The 16,920-nt window shown below is 50.8% G+C and overlaps 3 protein-coding genes across 3 annotated transcripts; 1 reads left to right on the forward strand and 2 right to left on the reverse strand.

Moving 5' to 3' along the window:
* Positions 1–99: 99 nt before the first annotated feature.
* TGME49_228320 (hypothetical protein) lies at positions 100–4,923 on the forward strand. Its single transcript, XM_018780203.1, has 5 exons — positions 100–1,599; positions 1,885–2,195; positions 2,766–2,958; positions 3,222–3,393; positions 4,126–4,923. The coding sequence occupies exons 1-5, from the start codon at positions 624–626 to the stop codon at positions 4,454–4,456; spliced, it is 1,983 nt and encodes a 660-aa protein (XP_018636098.1). The 5' UTR covers positions 100–623; the 3' UTR covers positions 4,457–4,923.
* Positions 4,924–6,927: 2,004 nt separating this feature from the next.
* Positions 6,928–8,369, reverse strand: TGME49_228310 (hypothetical protein; the record flags this gene model as incomplete). The annotated part of the gene is made up of 2 exons (XM_018780202.1): positions 7,824–8,369; positions 6,928–7,303 (listed from the first exon to the last, which is right to left on the reverse strand). Exons 1-2 carry the CDS (start codon positions 7,841–7,843, stop codon positions 6,928–6,930), a joined length of 396 nt encoding a protein of 131 aa, XP_018636097.1. The 5' UTR covers positions 7,844–8,369.
* A 2,861-nt stretch (positions 8,370–11,230) lies between these two features.
* TGME49_228300 (CCDC25 protein) lies at positions 11,231–16,631 on the reverse strand. The gene is made up of 9 exons (XM_002366411.1): positions 16,095–16,631; positions 15,423–15,593; positions 14,542–14,631; positions 14,241–14,287; positions 13,609–13,701; positions 13,100–13,130; positions 12,477–12,538; positions 12,126–12,161; positions 11,231–11,490 (listed from the first exon to the last, which is right to left on the reverse strand). Exons 1-9 carry the CDS (start codon positions 16,117–16,119, stop codon positions 11,377–11,379), a joined length of 669 nt encoding a protein of 222 aa, XP_002366452.1. The 5' UTR covers positions 16,120–16,631; the 3' UTR covers positions 11,231–11,376.
* Between the last annotated feature and the right edge of the window lie 289 nt (positions 16,632–16,920).

Genomic DNA, 16,920 nt, shown 5'->3' on the forward strand with positions numbered 1-16,920 from the left:
GTGTTTCAACTGGAGCGTTTTTAGCGTTTCAGCGAGAAAGTCCCGCCTTTAAGATCCAGGAGAAAAGAGAAGAGAGACATTCCCCATCTTTTCTGTGCACACTGTATTCCACTACAAACAGCCTTCTTCGCGCTCTTTTTTTGTGCAGCAGAATCTGCTGAGTTCTTCTCTCCTTCTCTCGCTTTCTGTCTCTTTCTCTCTGTTTCTCTCGCTTTTTCTCGCTTTCTCTCTCTTACTCTTTTTTCTCACCGTTTTTCCTTCTCTCTTTCCCTCTCTCTCTGTTTCCCTAGCCGCCTCGCTGCGACTGTCTTCGTCTCTCCGGCTCTGCATGCGACTGTTTCTTGGCTTCTGTCTCGGGTGTCGTGGCTTTTCCCTCGCTGCGTTTTTGCGACTCATGCAGCCTTCCGTCTCCGTTGCTCTTTCGCTTTTCCATCGAGTTCCTCGTTTTCCTCAGTTTCTGTTGCCCTCCTCCTGGCGTCTGTCTTCTCCGTTGTTTCTCTCGCATCTGTTTCCTCTCTCTGCGCCTCGACGGCTCGGCCTCTGGCCGGAAGAGACTCCAGTGCTGAAACAGAAGCGAAGTCAAGAGGCAAGATCTCCCCAATATACAGAACGAAAAGATCGCAATGGCGCTGAGATACGCAGGATCGCTCCCGAGCAGCGCACAGAAAACTTCAGGCTCTGCCTCTGGGGGTCTCGCGTCTCTGTCTTCATTCCAGAGACGAACGAAGTTCCTTTATGTCTCCTCTTCACTGGACGTTTCCTCGTTTTCTTCTCTGTTGTGGTTTCTGCCTTCTGTGCCTCACAGTTCCTCATCTGACCTCGACAGGTCTATGAGCAGGAACCGTTCCTCTTTCGAAAGGACCGCTTCGTCGTCTCGCTCGTCCTTGCCTCACGCTCTTCCTCCATCCTCTTGGCGCGTTCTCCTCTCCCCTTCTGTCTCCTCTCCTCGCTCCTTGTCTGTGTTTCCGTCGTCCACTGTCTCTTCGCCTCCGTCTGTCTCGGCTTCCTCTGTCCGCTGTCCTTCTCTGTCGGAGTCTCTGTCGCCTTCCGTCGCGTCGTCGCGTTCCTCGCCAGCTGCCTCCCCTGCTTCTCCCGCCTCGCGAGTCTTCGCTGCTTCACCCGTTTTCTTCTTCTGTCGCCGGTTCGCCTCTCGGTCCACACGCAGACAGCGGGAGCGTCTGGAGGAGAATCTGCTCTCGGAGTCTTTCAACGACCTCGTCGCGGAAGTCGAGAAAACAGAGGCTGCTGCTCCACTGACCAGAGCCACCCGAACACAAAACCTGTCTCCTTCATCTCCTTCTTCCTCTTCTTCTCGTTCTTCGTCGTCTCGGGGAGAATCGTCTTCCTTTTGGGATGACCGCGCAGAGGGGTTTTCACAGGAGCTCAGTTTGCTGCATCGCGGGAGAAGACGAGACCGCGTCGGCGAGAAGATCTTGGACGGGTGTGAAGGCGACGAAGAGAGCGAAGGAAAAGCCGAGGGAGCAGGAGAAGACGAGGGAGTCGGGAACGTCGAAAAGGAGGTGCGACGCCGCCGCCGGCTGCTCCGCGCAGCGCAGGCAGAGCGAGGAGACGCAACTCGCGGGCAAAAAACGCGACACGGTAGGTCGCGCAAGGACGGAGCTCGAGAGGGAAGAGGCCCCCAGACGCCTCACCCTTGCAGTGTCGAGACGCTTGAACTCAGTTTCGAGAGGCGCCGTTGAGAGACAGAGAGAGACAGACAGGCAGACACAGACAGACAGAGAGAGCTGGACGCTCGGCGTGGAACAGTCCTGCTCAGAAAGATGGGTGGAGACTCGGGATCTCCTCGAGGTGAGAAGCAGTTGAAGAAGCAGACACAACATCTCGATCCTCGGTTGCGTACACTTGCTTGTTTTGTTCATTCAGCTGCGTCCTCGCTCGCGGCTCCTTCCGGTCTTGCGCCGGTTGAATACGACGAGCATGAGTCCGCGTCTCTCAGTGACCGAGACCTAGCCGCTGCATGCGACTTTGTGGCGCCCCCTTCTGCCTCCTCGTCAGCTCCTCTCTCGTCTCTTTCTGCTGCGCCGTATCGTCTGCTGACGCACGAAGAAGCGAAGGAAATGCAGGAGGCCTACAGCGAGAGGTTGTTTGAGGATCGACGCAGACGGTGGCTGAGGATGTACGGACTGCCGAATCCCGAGCGCGAAGCGCGGCTTCTTCTCCGCGAAAACGAAGAAGTAGGCAAGACGAGGGCGCCGAGAGAGACCAGACAAAAAAGAGCAGTCTTGCTGTCGAAGAAAAGTCGAGAACTGGCACGGAGTCCCCCTCATTTAGAAGAAACGGCCTAGGACTTTGCGAGACGCTTCACTGTGAAGCCACGCGTTGCATGCATATATATATATATAGATATATATATATATATATATACGTAGATGTATGTAATACTCGAGTGATCCGGTAGAGACAACAAGATTCCTGGGAGAGGTGCCGGTTGATGTGTAAAAAAGAGGAGTGAAGAGAGAAGCCGCAAATATCGCTTCAGCCACGTGATGCGAACAACCAATACAGTTTTTAAGCATATTGGTGCTTAAGCGTCGTGCATATTTGTGTACATGTATACATATATGTATACAAATTTATATATATGTATATATAAGTAGATATATGTATATATAAGTAAATGTATAAATAAATATATGTATATATACGCGCTGCCCTTCCGCCGCTCGTGTCGGGCAGCCGAACCGCACTGGCGGCTGGCGTCACAGTCAGGGCGTTCTTCTTGGTTTTGACTTTCGCTTTTTCAGAGAGAACGACTCCTCCAGGAGCAAGAGGAAGTCCCGGCCTTGGTCGGCGAGAGTGCCGGGTACAACGCGCGAATCGAGAAGATGGTTCGAGACACGAAGCGCGATGAACTGGTGTCGCGAATCCGCGCGAAAATTCGCGAGGAAAAACTTGCAAACGCTAAACTCATGAAAGCTCCCGCGCCCAATGTGGCAGGTACGTAATGGCTTCGCGCCTAGGAAGAATCGCGGAGTCGTTTCGCTCTTTACCTCTCGGCGAGAGGACGAAGAGGGCCTTTCCCCCGCTACGTTGTCTCCATCTTCGAGTCTGAACGAAAATGTTCAGGCTTTCACAGTCCCTCTGACGCTCTAACGAAGCCGGCGCGCTCTCTGCTTTTTGTGGGGGCTTCTCGGTCCCTCTGCCTTCCTTGAGAGCGCCTCGTCTCTTATTCGCTCCACATGTTTCGCATTTGCCGTCAGGACATATTGTTGACGCCATCAAGTACCACGTTGCGAGGCGGACTGTGCGTCTCGGGAGATTGATTCAAGCGCAGCTGGAGGAATTTCTCACCTGGAATTCTCCCCACATGCTCTACAGCGTCCTGGACGGTGCCGCAGTGTCTATACACCACGTGGAGCAGCGCACAACGAAGTGAGACTCTCTTCGCTTTCTCGCGTTTTCCTCGTTGCTGAGCGAGACCACGGCGGTCTGGCTACGCGCGACATGCGGCGCACAACGCCGTGCATGCACCCTGAGCGACAGCCAGTTCTCTTTTACTCTTTTACTTGCAGTGTCTTTGTTTGCCGGATCCAAGTTCTGTTGGTCTTTCTTCCCCGTCCTCTTGTCGAAAGGAGTCTGCTTGTCCTGTCTCAGAAGCGACAGCCACGAGACGCCGGGGATGAGAAACCTGTTTTTCGCTTGCTGTCACTGACGCTTCTTCACAGGCAGTTCGTCTGCTTTTGTTCTCTTCTTCCCTGTGCTTCTCTCTGCTTCTGCGACCTTCTGCTTCTGTCGCTTCCCCCTGTCTTTTGCTCCCTCTGTCTTTTGCTCCTTCTGTCTTTGCCTCCCTCTGCCTGCTTCTTCTGGATACTTCGGTCTGCGTCTGCGTGGTCCCTGTTTCAGTTGCTCCCTTTCGTTTCTGTCTTTCTGAGCGGTTCTGAAACATTTTCTTCTGCACGTTGATCAACTTCTTCGCGGTTGACGAGACGCGCCTTCACTTGCTCAGGAGGCGCGCTCGCGTGACGGAAACCTGGAGTCCATTCCTCCCATCCGTTGCCCTCTCAGGAGCTGAGGGTCAGTAAGTCTTTCGTCGTTTTCAGGCCGGTCTGCGACGCGTACGAGTATGCGAGACGTCAAGAGTCAAGTTGTGTGTTTCGTCTGCAGGTCTGTTTGCTACGTATACTACACCCTGACTTCTTCGCATGATCCAGAGGACGTCCAGCGCCGACTCGAGAGAGCGGCGCCTCAGTTTCGCATGCAGATTGCGCGTCGGCTGCAGCTTGGCTATACACCCGAGATTCGGTTCCTGCCTCAGCCCGACGGCGAGCTCTTCAACAAACATCGGCTTTTCAAGTTGACAAGTACACGCAGGAAAGCCGACATGCATGGGGGCCAGAGTTACGCGCATGCACCTCTCAGGGATGACGCCGGAGACCGCGAAAGCAACTTCCAGGTTCTGAAAGGCGGATGGACGAAAGCCATGCATGGCTTTTAGATACCTCACGCGAAAAAATCGAAACGAAGACAGCCACGTGCAAATAAAAGAGAACATGGGCGGCTCTCCGATACAGTCTTCTGTACAACATATATATATATATATATATATATATATATATATATATGTGTGTGTGTATGCATGCATATACGTACTTTATAAATGTCGCTGTGGGGAAGGCTGTGCTTGTGTATGCGTGCGTTGCGCGTTTTTTGAGGTTTGTCAGCGCATATGATGGGGGTGAATGCATGTTGGCCTACACGAGAAGACAGAGTTACTCAGGTTAAATGGATACATCGGCGGGCAGACGCTGGGTTAATTTGTTGCTTTTTAAGAGCCAACAGGCAAGGATTGAAACTGTGCCTTGATGGACCCTTTCGCGGTCGAGCGTTTTGCACGCCACCGTGGCGGCGAGTGCATGCGCTGTCGAACAAATGCCGAACAAGCAAAGGTCACTCATTTCCGTCTCCTGTCCCCTCGCGCACCATCTGCTGAAGTCGGAGAAATAAACGAATGCAGTTCCAGTCAAGAAAGATAGAGACTATCGCAGCACATGGGCTTCCCCGCTATGCTCCCGCCACTCACGCAAGGGATCGCCTGCTTGGCGCTCCAACAAGTCCTTTGTCGTTTGAAACAATTCTAGTTTCGTTCACGAGGCATTGCTACGTGCATTTGCCGGCGGTCCATTCGCACCAATTCAACAAACAGAATTCTGGGATTCTTCTTGACATAACGTTGAAACCTGATACATGCATAGGTAAGAAGGTTAACATGGCCCTAACCACGAATGCAACAAACCAAACACTTGAACACGATGAAGCACCTGCGTGCATGCGCGATGCGCTGCAAAAAGAGCGCTTCCATTTGTCCTCTGTGTTCCGGCACGGAAGGGCCGAAACGGACTCGCGGAACCGTAAATGGGTTTCGCACTCCTGCTTTTTCACTTTTGGTCTTGGGTGAGGGGAGAGAAGACACTCTGTCACAGTCGACTCACTGCACCACGCAACTGAAGAGCTAACGGGATACCAGTTGGTCTTCAGGTGGACAAACTGGAATCAGCTGGAGCTTCTAGAAAGGGTTGATTGCCCATGTAAAGACGTGCAACTCTCTTTAGGTCCTCCCGTTTAAGTTCTTCACACGCGTACGGCAAACTGCCCACTACACGAATTTCGTGTGCTGTCTTTTCTGGAATGGCACTGGTGAGTCCGTGCCGAGAGTGACGGCAAGGACTTACCCCGCTAGTGTTGAGATAGTTGAAATCGCAACTGTTATTCCTCTTCGCCCCAAGGCCGGCTATTAGAGCATTGACAAAGTGAGCTATGAGGTTAAACAGGAACAGCACAGAAGGAAGGGGAAGATCTAGTCTGGCGTCCTTGCTTTTCAACAAAGAGTTTCAGTTGAGGTACGGCATGCGAGAGCGAGACAGCCACTTAGCCTAGTTGAGCCTGCGGTTCATTCTTTCATGCTTGTCTTCTCGAGTGACACTCGAGTTCCACTTCACACAAATGGGGAAATTCGTAACAGGAAAGAAACAGCACTCATTGCTTAGACACTTGCGAAATTTAGAAACAGATGTGACTCGAACCCCCCTCCCCCCAACGCCCAGTCGTTCCAGGTTCTAAGCACCAACGTATTCCTCTGCGGGGGAGCAGCCGCCGTCTTCTGAGTCATCGTTTCTTTGGCTCTGCATGCGAATTGACGGGGAGTCCATTGCCCCGCCTGTGTTACTGACGTGCGAGAATCCGCATTCTTCTTCCGAAAATCCTGGGAGAGCAGCGGATGCATTTTGTCCTCTTGGGAGCAGCCGCGAACGCCGGCGTGACTGCCCGGCTAAACTGCTGGATCGCCGGCGACGTCCAGCTGAAAGCAATAAAGACTTTTCTGGAAAAAAAACACCCAACATGCGGAAGAGGGGGACGCGAGAAGTGTTGGCAAACAAAAGAACATGCAGACCAACTTTTCTTCTCGGCACAAAGGTGAAATGCGCCTCCTAGGTGGTTGGGAGGTTGGCGTAGGTCAAGTTGCTCTTGGTTAGACGCTTCCGAAGTTTTCCTAGGTCCCAGATGCACCATTTAACGATGGGAAACGCCGCGGCTTCAGCCGCGCGCTATTGATGGATTGCCCCAGAGATTCGTTTTCTTGAAAAACCGGGTTTTCTTAAAGCTGCGGACCACCATTCGAACGTTAACACGATCTGGTTATCCTATTCCAGTCCTTCGTTCTATTTGTTTCGTCGTTTCGTCCACATTTCGGCGTCGTTTTTCAGTCAGCGTCCCCTAAGGTTTCTGCATTCAGAGATGCGCTAGACTGATGAGAATAGCCTACTGTAGGAAATCATGAAATTCAGAACTGGGCATCATAAACCCCAACAAGACCGCAGAACCACCACGAGGTGCAACACGAAGCTTAGAAAGAGACCAACAAGAGTATTCTGTTGGGGGCGCGAATTACCCCATCGCTTTCTCCGTCGCTTATCCTTCGGCGTGTTTGCACTGGCGGAGAGGCTGTATGCGCGTCGGCTTCGGAGGCTCACCTCCTGCCAAGCGTTTTGCCGCTCCAACGCTTTTCCACGAGCGGGTGCCTTGACCTTTCTGGGAATTAGAGGTAACTTTGGCCTGCAACCGAAGGGCTACGGCCGCCAGCAAAATACTGAGAAACCCGCAGATTGCTCCCCAGCTCCACACCGGCAGCGTCAGTGTGTACAGCACCTGCCAAGCTTGTGGATCATCGAAAAGCATCTCCCAGTGCCTGGCTAACAAGAAAATGGTCATCGCCAGCGCTGAGAGCGCCCCGAGCCACAAGAGCAAGACTAGGAAGCGATATTTGTTCATTTGGCGCGAAAGCCACCTGTACACAGAAATAACGCCGCAGCCCTCTATACCGCTCGTGACTGACGAAGCGGCTTCGTCTCAAGTGGTGCGACTGCGTAGGCGTGCCAATGTTGAAAATGTGGAAACCGAACGCGAGCGCCTTCAGGCAACCAACAGGCTTCTCAGCCGGTGCTACACAGTGGTTTGTAAAAACCGGGACCTGATGCGGGCGTGGTCGGCAAAGCGAACGAGATTGGACAACCTCATAAGGCATACACTACCCACGAAAGGTTCCCTTCGTGGAAGATTGCCAGACGAAGGCAGCGGACGACGCAAGCAGCTCCTCGGTATATGCAGTGGGAAGGATACTTTCAGAAAGCTACACGTACCCCAAAGAATCCGAAGATACCCCGAAAATAACATGACTGAAGTGTTCCTGTTCATCAGCGTACGTGCTACAAGCTGATCAGCAACTCGGCGGGTCGCGGTACGCCTGTCCATCTAGGCTTCTAGAGGCCCCGGGCAGGCTGACCCAGCTAAGACTCAGTGGTCCGTACCTTTTCTTCATGTCGGACATTTTGGCCTTTATGGCGGGCGGTATGTCGCCGAGGTACGCCTGCAGGTTCGTTAGTGACAGCACAAGCCGTCAGAAAATACTTCCCTTGATAAACCAAAGTCAAAAGGGTGAGTGGTCTATTAAAAGCATCCGCCGCTGGAGTGGCCAGCCTCCGGCTATTACTCTCCCGACTGCGAACTCCTTTTCGCGCACAGCCGACAGTTCTGTTTTCTACCTTACAGCGGTAACGAAGTCGTGATCTATATCATGGGCGACTTACTGTTGGCTGCCACGAGCAGCTGCGCGAAGGATCATCGTAAATGGCGTACCACCAGTCCTGACCACGGACAAATTACAGGTAAAGACCAATCCACTTTGCTACGCTGAAGACCTGAATGCCGGGTCTAGCGACAATCTACGTGCACGGACGGGACATGGGCAATGGGTATGTCAAATGCTGATGACGCAGATACGTCTCCGTACTTAGCCCAGACCCCACGGTAAGACCCTGGTTAGCTCTCGTTCATCACCAGAATCGTAGAGTGATATGGTCATAAATCCCGGCATCAATGTGTGTCTGTGTAACCTGGAATCTAGTCACAAACAAGCGAATGCCGCTGGCGAAACGAGGAATTCCATCTGTCTGAAGGGAAAATGATTTTGAAAACTGCCCCCGTCAGAAAGTACTACTGGGGTCATAGACCAAACACAACGGAATTTCTAATTACCCCCTTCTTCTGCTAATCTCCGATACACCTGTCGCCGTCGCCAACTAAGGAAGCGGAAACAGAATCCTTTCCGCCAGTTCTTTGATCGTATACGTGCTTAAACATTGGCTGCATGTGCTCTCTGGGAGGTGCCGCGAGGCGCCTTCGCCAGAAAAGACGAACGATGTCAGTCTAACGGCCTTTTTTAGTTGACTTTGTGGCAGTTGGCTCTGTCATTGTGTACTGACAAAATGCCACAAATGAAGTCGCCGTCTTTAAAAGTGGTATTTCTTTGTCCGAGGCAAGCGTGCCTGCATTCGATACTTTACACCCGGCCCCCAAAACTCACCCTGCCGCCAATCTGGCGGTACGCCTTCACATCTTTGACGCGAAAGACGACTGAAGTTGTTTCCATTTTCCCTTGGCAGAGAACACGCACAGGTTCTTTTGCGGTTGCTTAGGTGAGCCCCGAGTCATTCGCAAAGTCAGAAAGACGTGGACATTTTTCGCGCGCACCTCGTCCCTCAGCACATTCCGCGAAAAAAGGGCTCTAGGTGCTCCCAGCCACTTCTTGTGTCTCTGTCGCGGGGCGGTTTGAGTAGTTAGATTTAAGGTTACCCTCAGAATCGCGGGAATTGCAGTGGACTCGACGCGCGCTTAAAGAGTAAACGTGGGGGCTTTCTGTAGCCCTACTTTGATATGCACGCAGATGCAGACCCTGCAGCCTATGGTACCAGTCCCAGACAGCCCCGACTTTCTGCTGAGAATCAGACGGCTTCGAGAGAATTCAACAAAACAAAGCCTCAATCTCCGACAACTCTTAACTTCCTCTGCTGCCAACGGTTTGGGTAGTCCTGAATCTGAATGGAGGTATCGCTTCCAGAGTGTGTTACTCGCTTCTTCAAGCAGGGAGAGGACTGGCCTCAGTCACACAGAATGAACTCTGGGAGCAGTCAAAGTAGTCCGTGAAAGAAAAACGTACATATATCTCGCTAAGCCATTTCTCACACTGAAATCGTGCACAAAAATACGGTTTCCTATTCTAAAAGAGTCCCGCACTTTGGTGAGAAGTTCTAGGCGTCTGCGCACACAACGCAGAAAAAGTGTTGTAGACAGGTACGGTGGATGCTGTTCTTTAGCCGTCTGACCTCAGATTAAAAAGCGCCAATAGAAACAAGAAATCGAGAGACGTTAGGGCCATTCGAGAGGGCTGAGGAGCACGCGAGGAGTTGTGAACAGCCGTCCGGCTTGCACTTTACTCACCATTCAGCATTCGTACACAACGCGAACCCGGATGTGCTCTGATGGCTTTCGCGTCCAAGTTTCCCCGATCTTCGTCATTCACGATTTTTGGCACCACAGATTTGAAACAGCAACACACTGGATTGTACATTTTCGAATACAGATCACATTGTATGATGGAGACCCTTCTCAGATGCTGCACGGATCTTACACCGAACCCTCAGTCGACCCTCGTCAAGTGCTTCTTTTACTTGATTGCCGTTTCTTGGGAAAAACACTTTCTGCGGTGAACTACCAATTTGACGGCTAACTGTTGACTCCAACCGATATCAAACGCCTTTTATGCCGGGTCAGAAATTCTAGACACGACTCTCGAACAACCTGCGCCGTGAATAAGCAAAGCCCGCTGCGCTTCCACACAGGCGCTATTGCTCTTCCAGTTTCGCTTCTAGTCCTTCGTGGTGATTGACGGAGCTAGGTCGCGCCACCAGTGGTCTGCTTTTAGACGCCCCTGTTTTTCTGACTCCAGGCTGCCCACAAAAAGAAGCTTTCTGACATCCTTCGTGGCATTTCTGTTCTTCGCGTGCCAACGGCGGGTAACGCTAAAAAACGGTGGACAAAGGACCACGAAAGAGTCTTATTTCGTTCATGTGGGTTCAGGCGATTTGATGTCATCGCAGGTTGCCACGTTTCTTGGAAGGCAGCTGCCTCTCCCATGGATGCCACAATGATTTGGTGACAACTTTATTCGGAAACATTGTTCGGGAAGGCAGCCAAAACTAACTTTTTGACTAACAAGGATACCTTCCGACAGAAAACAATAAATATTTGAAGTAGTATCGTTACGATCGCTGGACATCGCTTTGCAAGTTGTATGAGGACGTGTCCACCGAGTTCTGTGCTGTACAGGCTATATAAGTGTAAATACTTTTTTGGATATAGTCAACGCAATGAAGCATCGTTTTCCGGTCTTTTCTGAGGAGCTTTCTAACTCTTGTTCACCACTCAATACCACGAGGTAGCAATACAACTCACCCTCCAACTTAAGTTTCCTTGAGCAAAAGCAGGGTGTTGTTGGTGTTTCTCCGCAGCAAGGACACTGCACCTGGAATACTTAAGCTTCCCAGCCTCTTCCATATCAACACAGCTATCTGTCAATCTGTATCTACTCATCTACCTACCTCCATCTATCTATGTATCAGTCTCTCTATCTATGCAGTATACCAGTACATGCGCGTACATGTCGGAACCTGCGCATGCAGCTATCCAATTTTCTCTAAGGGTCGATATCTCTGTGCAGATTTTCCGGTGGAGATGTTGATCTCCATATGCACATATAGTGTGCAGGCGGTCCTCTGTGCTGCTCGAGAGAGTGCTGAGTCCGCGAACCCGGTCGTCCGTCAACGCGCCGTCTTGGGAGAGACACGCGAACCACAAGTGGAACTCAGAGTGCCTCCAAGAGCGAAACAACGATTTGAGAATCGAGCGAGAAACGCAAGTTTTTCAGACGCGCGCAATCGCTTTGCATCGACGAAGAAACGCCGAGCCTGCCATTTTGTGCGACAGAACACAGGTGTAGGGTAAGGAGTAAGACGGACAGGAAACTCAGAGAAAGTCTTCTTCAATCGCTCGGCAACTCTCAATCGTTCCGTCGCCTTTATCTGTGAATTCCGGTTCCACAGCCTGCAGCGACGCGTAACATCGCAGCTGCCTCTCCTCCTAAGCACAAGTGCACAGAACCTGAAGAAGGAATGTCAGTCTACGCAGAACTCACAGCTTGCCAAACTTACTCGGAACGCACAGGAAAAAATATGCATGTGTGTGATGGCCAACAAAAATCGATGATAGGACAAATTATGTGAGTAGGTGAATATGAATGCGTTCAACTACGGAAGTCACCGTGAGCCTGTCCATCCGATGCATGCAGAAACTGCACTTCCTTTTGCTGTGCCGACTACCACCCGTGAAGCTACAGTGGGAACCGCGAAGAAGTTCGCTTCTGGTGAAAGTTCCCTGGATATTCGGAGACGTCTTCCACAGAAGGGCGCCATGACACTTGCGAAGTTCTCTCTGCTCAAAAATCTCTTCTCTCTCGCCTTGGCCCCTCTCCTGTCCTCGGCATTCCGTCGGAAAAACTAAAGATCGTGCTAAAAGCCTTGGTTCTCCTGCTTCCTCGGTGAGTTCTCTTGTGCTTTGCGTAGCATTTCGCGTGCACTACGCATAGTGATACACATGGTATATTTGAAAAAACGACGTTTGCATGCAAGCGATTCACCCCTGCGACCCTCGGAGATGCGTGGAGCTCTGCATGCTTGCCTCCATCCACCCACTCCTACTTCCCTTCGCGAACTCACCTCCTTTCGCTTCGCCTCCTCCTCTTCCGCCTGTCGCTACGAAAACGAACAAGAACGAGCGGCAGAGAAAGGATGACAGGACAGTCAGAGGAGGCAGCGAAACATGACAGAGAGAAAGTGCAGAAACGAGAACGAAAAGAAGTCGAAGCGCGGGAAATGGCTATGGAGCTAGCGAAGGGGGAACAAAGAGGGAGCAAGGACGAGAGACAGAAACGCTGTAACAGAGATGGAAACGAGGTAATAGGAGAAAGGGAAAACCACAAAACACACCTGAGGCAAAACATTTCTCCAAAGCGGTTTCATGCCTTGCCCCCCCTTCATCGAGTTCCAGTTTCTTTTCTTTCTTCCTACCCTCTTGCGCATTTCCTCCTTTCGTTTGCGCAGTTGTTCTCGATCGCGCTGCTCCCTTGCAGCTGAGACAGAAAAATAAAAGGACCAGCAAAAACAACTCTCTTCCTCAAGACACAAGTCTTCCTCATGCACGCGCACGCAGCTACCCCTGCAGACACTCGGTCTACCTACGCCTACGGATTTATATATTCATCTGTCCGCATAAATAACTCCATACACGAATATATATATATATGCATATGAATGTGTAACTACGTATAAAAATATACGTGCATATAAGTCCCTGCGTCTGTAACCAAAAACGCGTATGCATGCTCGTACAAATCTACTGGGGTGCATTCCATTTACCTGCATCGGTTTGCATGTGTACATCGACAAACATATACACGCCTGTGCGCATACAGGAATCTGTTGTCGGCGTCTGTATCCACGCGTGTGAGGACGAATCGACTGTAGCGGCATTGACTTCCATTCATCTGACTGCACTCGTATGCTTGCTATCGACAACACCACTCCAGTCAGCACCCGCCTGATGCGACTTTCTCATTTAACTGATCGGCGAAGAAGGCACAGTGCGTCGCAGCGAAAACGCAGAGAGCACGGAAGCAGGAGAGGCGGCTTACCTTTGAGGTCGACCTTAGGTTCCTGTTGAGTCTGAGAAAAACAGAATTCCGAACGCATGCACACCTGAGTGCTAGGCCGCGAGATACCTGGGCCGCAGGCGAAGAGGAGACGACATGCGGTTCTTTAACAGCTCCGAAAGCCACACACATTTCAATTTTTCGTTCTTTCCTCCGCCCTCTCTCGTGGGCTCGCAAGCGCCACAGTGTTTCTTAACAAAGGATGGACGAGAAAAGATACGAGATTCATGATTCCTGCCAAGAGACGAGATTCACGAGATGCGAATCGTTCTGGTTCTCTTCTGTATCTCTTCCTCTGTGGTCTCTCAGTCTTTGATCGCCAACGGCTTGTCTTCCCTTGCAAGCGCTCCACGGATTTCGTCTCAACCGTTTATTTCTACGCACGTTGTTTTCACTCGGATTGTTCGCTGTCCTCGGACTCGCTTCTTCTGTCCACTCGACTTTGTCTGTTTTCAGCGGTTTTTCGCGCGTTCTGTTCTGCGTCTGCTCACTTTTTCGAGGGCCTTGAGGAGCTCGCGGTCTCTGGCGACGTTTTTGATGTAGCGCACACGCTTCTCGTCTTTGAAGCCGACTTGCCCGATGTCCTGTAAACGGAAATCGAGGAAAAAGCATACGAAGTTGCTGCATGCATACATGCAGAGACGGGAACGCAGTCTCGCATCTATGCATCTACTGCGTCCCCTTCTCCTTTGTTTAATTGATCGTATCCTCTCTCGCCGCCCTTCTCTTCCCGATCACACATACACTTCCTTCCCGATTCTTCGCTCGTTCCTTCATTTTCGTCCACTCTTGCTTCTCCCTTCGTCTTTTCCTTCTCTCAGGTTTCCTTTCGCTTTTTCGCGCCTCGAGCTTAGACTTCTATCTCGCTTGTTCTGGCGTCTCTCCCGTCCTTCTGCGCTTCTTCGCTTCCACAATCTGAATGATTTCTCTTACGCCCCACCCCCCTACGTCGCCTTCACTCTCTCCTCTCTCGTCGCCAGTGTTCGGAGTTCGTCTGCCTCGCGTTCTCCTCCTGCGCGTCTGATTCTTTTCCCCCCCTCTCTTTCGCGCGTTGCCGCTCGCTCTTCCGATCGTCCTTTTCGGTCCTCTCTCCTCTCTCTGTTCCTTGTCGCTCGGCATTCACCATGTGCGCAGACTTGCGAAGATTCGACCACGGCGTATACACAATGTCTGTACGCATGCAGAGGCCGCGGCAGAACCAAGACATGCAGCGGCGGACGTCGGCGGCGAGTCACCACAGGCCGGAACCCCCCCCACGGAGCGCAGAGACACAAGAGCGAAGACGCGACAGAGACGGAGAGAAGAAACAGAGCGAACGAAGAAGAGAGGACGCAGACAGCGAGGACGAGAAGAAAGGCATGAGGAGAGGCAATCGATGGAAAGAAGAGAACGACAGAAGGAAAAGAAGAAAAGAAAGCACCTACCAACATGAGGCTGCTTGCATCCTTCAATGGAATTCGCTTTCGTCAATTGAGCAACTTCATCGAGGACCTTTTGAGGAATGGATTTCAAATCTGCAAGACAAAGAAGCGCATGCATCAAAAGGCCAGAATCAAAAACGAAAAAGCTCTTCACCAGAGAAAAAAAGATGGCTCTCATGTTCTCTCTCGCCGGACCTATTACCACCATCCACGAGGTCTTCTCCGTTACTCCCCTCTGTGTCTCCTCGTCGTCTCTTCCTTATATGCCAACGCACCTGCATCTTCATGTACACCCATACTTACGTACATGCATATATATGTATATATAAATATATATATATATATATATATATATATATATAATCAGGCAAATAGGCATTCATGTGAATATATACATAAGTTCTTGCATATTTGAAGTGGATCGGCCTTCAGACCTGTCGATGAACATGTACAGAAACATTGATCAGGAGCCTGACACGCACATGGCGTGTATCCGTCCATCACTCTGTACATAAATGCATGTATTTCTGTGACTGCAGCTCTACATGAGCATATGTCTTTTCTCTGCGGAAAAGGACATCTTTTCAAAGGTGGACAATTGAGTAACTCGACACAGGCAGGGTGTTCTGTTTGTTTTTTCGATGGACGTTTTGCGTGCTTTTTCTGAATTTGTCAAGACGGAAGGGAAAAAACATCTTCAACGCTTGATTTTTGGAGCAAATGTTTTGTGTTTTTTGTGATGTTTTACCTGTTTTGAATAAAGTTGTAATGCGTAACCGGCGATTTGTGATAGTTTTTTGAATGCCCTTTTAGTGTTGCTTAGTGGCTTTTTATGTTTTTTTGATGATGCGTTTTGGTTTAAACGGAGAGCGGTGCGGCAGTACCGGGGTCCTGTTTGTCGTCTGGGAGAGGCCGTTCCGGGAGCGGCATGCGGAGGTAGACGTGAGCAGAGGAAAGCTTGTCGACATGAAACCATACATCTTCTGGCCAGCCGTGGGCGATCAACTCCTCGTTTTCGAATTTGTCTCTGCCCATGTAGATCTCATAGCGAGGATCTGAAGAAGAAGGCAAAGAAAGGGAGAACACATGGACAGCGAATGAAGGAAGGAGAGGAAGAATAGAGCAAAGAAGAACGCGAGAGAAGAGAGGGGGACAGAGAGAGAAAGAGAGAGAGAAAGCGCGATAAAGGAGAGGGAAGGTGGAGGGAGAAAGGACGAAGCGAAGGGAGAAGAGGGGGAGAGAGAACGAAGAGAGTGAAAGACGCACGACAGCGAAGGAAGAGAGGGCAGAAACGCGCTGGGTGGAGGGGAGAGAGAAAAGGAGAGAACAAAGGGCAGAAAGAGATCCGGAAGAAGGTATGAATAATAAGGACGGGCAATTCACGACACCGTGGCGATGAGGAGAAACCCAGAGGAAGACAAGAAAGAGACAAAGAGGCGATTCGCGAAGAAGGAGAAAGGAAGAGAAAGGAAGAGAAAGGAGAAGCGCAGACGGAAAAAAAGACGCGGGAGAAGCAGAAGAGAATAAGGAAAAAGCGGAAGTCACGAAAGCCTCACCGCTACAAGTGAACGTGTACACCATCTTGTCGAGGGGAGAGGAGAAGGGGAAGAAGAAACAGCGGGAGGCGACAGAGGGTCCGAGAGGAAACGAACAAACAACCACGGAGGGGAGGAGACGAGGAGAGGACGGGGGCGAGAGAGAAACAGAAACAGGAAACGAGAGAGAGAAGGATGAGCGCAGAGCAAAAAACAGAAGGATCGACGTCGAAGGTGAAAAAAATGACGAAGCGGACGAGGAAGAACAACCGCCGAGAACGCAAAGGAGAAAGGGTGTTTGTTCTTTACTCGTCTTCTGATTACAGTTGCCTGTCTCTAGTGAAGGGAAGAAAGAAAAGAAGGAGAGGAAAAAAAATAGACGCGCAGAAGGCTTCTAAATGAAGTGTGCCAGATTCTGGAAGAAGAAAATCGCATCTTCTGGTCTCCGGGCGGGGAGGAAGAAGTAAACGAAGGAAACAGCTCCTGCCTCGTGGTGAGAGAAGAGAGCAGAATTTGCGTCCATTCAAAAGAGCGACATGAAAGACTTTTTCGTTTCTCTTCTCTACAAACCCAGCGAAAATGCGGCCTGCGTTCTGAGCTGTCGATTTTCTTGCGTGTGCTCGACTCAAGACCTTGCATGCGCATGTACTCGCGGTGTGTGTCTGTATATATATATGCATCTCTATATATATACATCTATATATATATAAATATATACATATATATATATATACATGTGGACCCTAAACTGGTGGAATCGCAGCGAAAACGAGATTCTGGATGCGGCTTCGTTTCCTCAGGCTCTTTCTCTGATTGCTCTAGAGTCAAAAAACGCGCGAGCAAACGG

This window comes from Toxoplasma gondii, chromosome X (assembly GCF_000006565.2).
Source record: "Toxoplasma gondii ME49 chromosome X, whole genome shotgun sequence".
NCBI classification, from domain to species: Eukaryota; Apicomplexa; class Conoidasida; order Eucoccidiorida; family Sarcocystidae; genus Toxoplasma; species Toxoplasma gondii.

Coding starts and splice junctions, on each gene's coding strand:
- TGME49_228320 (XM_018780203.1), top strand. CDS start 624: ATGGCGCTGAGATACGCAGGATCGCTCCCGAGCAGCGCACAGAAAACT. Junction 2,959..3,221: donor TCCCGCGCCCAATGTGGCAG/GTACGTAATGGC, acceptor ATTTGCCGTCAG/GACATATTGTTGACGCCATC. Junction 3,394..4,125: donor GTGGAGCAGCGCACAACGAA/GTGAGACTCTCT, acceptor TTTCGTCTGCAG/GTCTGTTTGCTACGTATACT.
- TGME49_228300 (XM_002366411.1), bottom strand. CDS start 16,119: ATGGTGTACACGTTCACTTGTAGCG. Junction 15,594..16,094: donor GTACACGTTCACTTGTAGCG/GTGAGGCTTTCG, acceptor CTTCTTCTTCAG/ATCCTCGCTATGAGATCTAC. Junction 13,131..13,608: donor TCCTCAAGGCCCTCGAAAAA/GTGAGCAGACGC, acceptor TGTTTTTCTCAG/ACTCAACAGGAACCTAAGGT.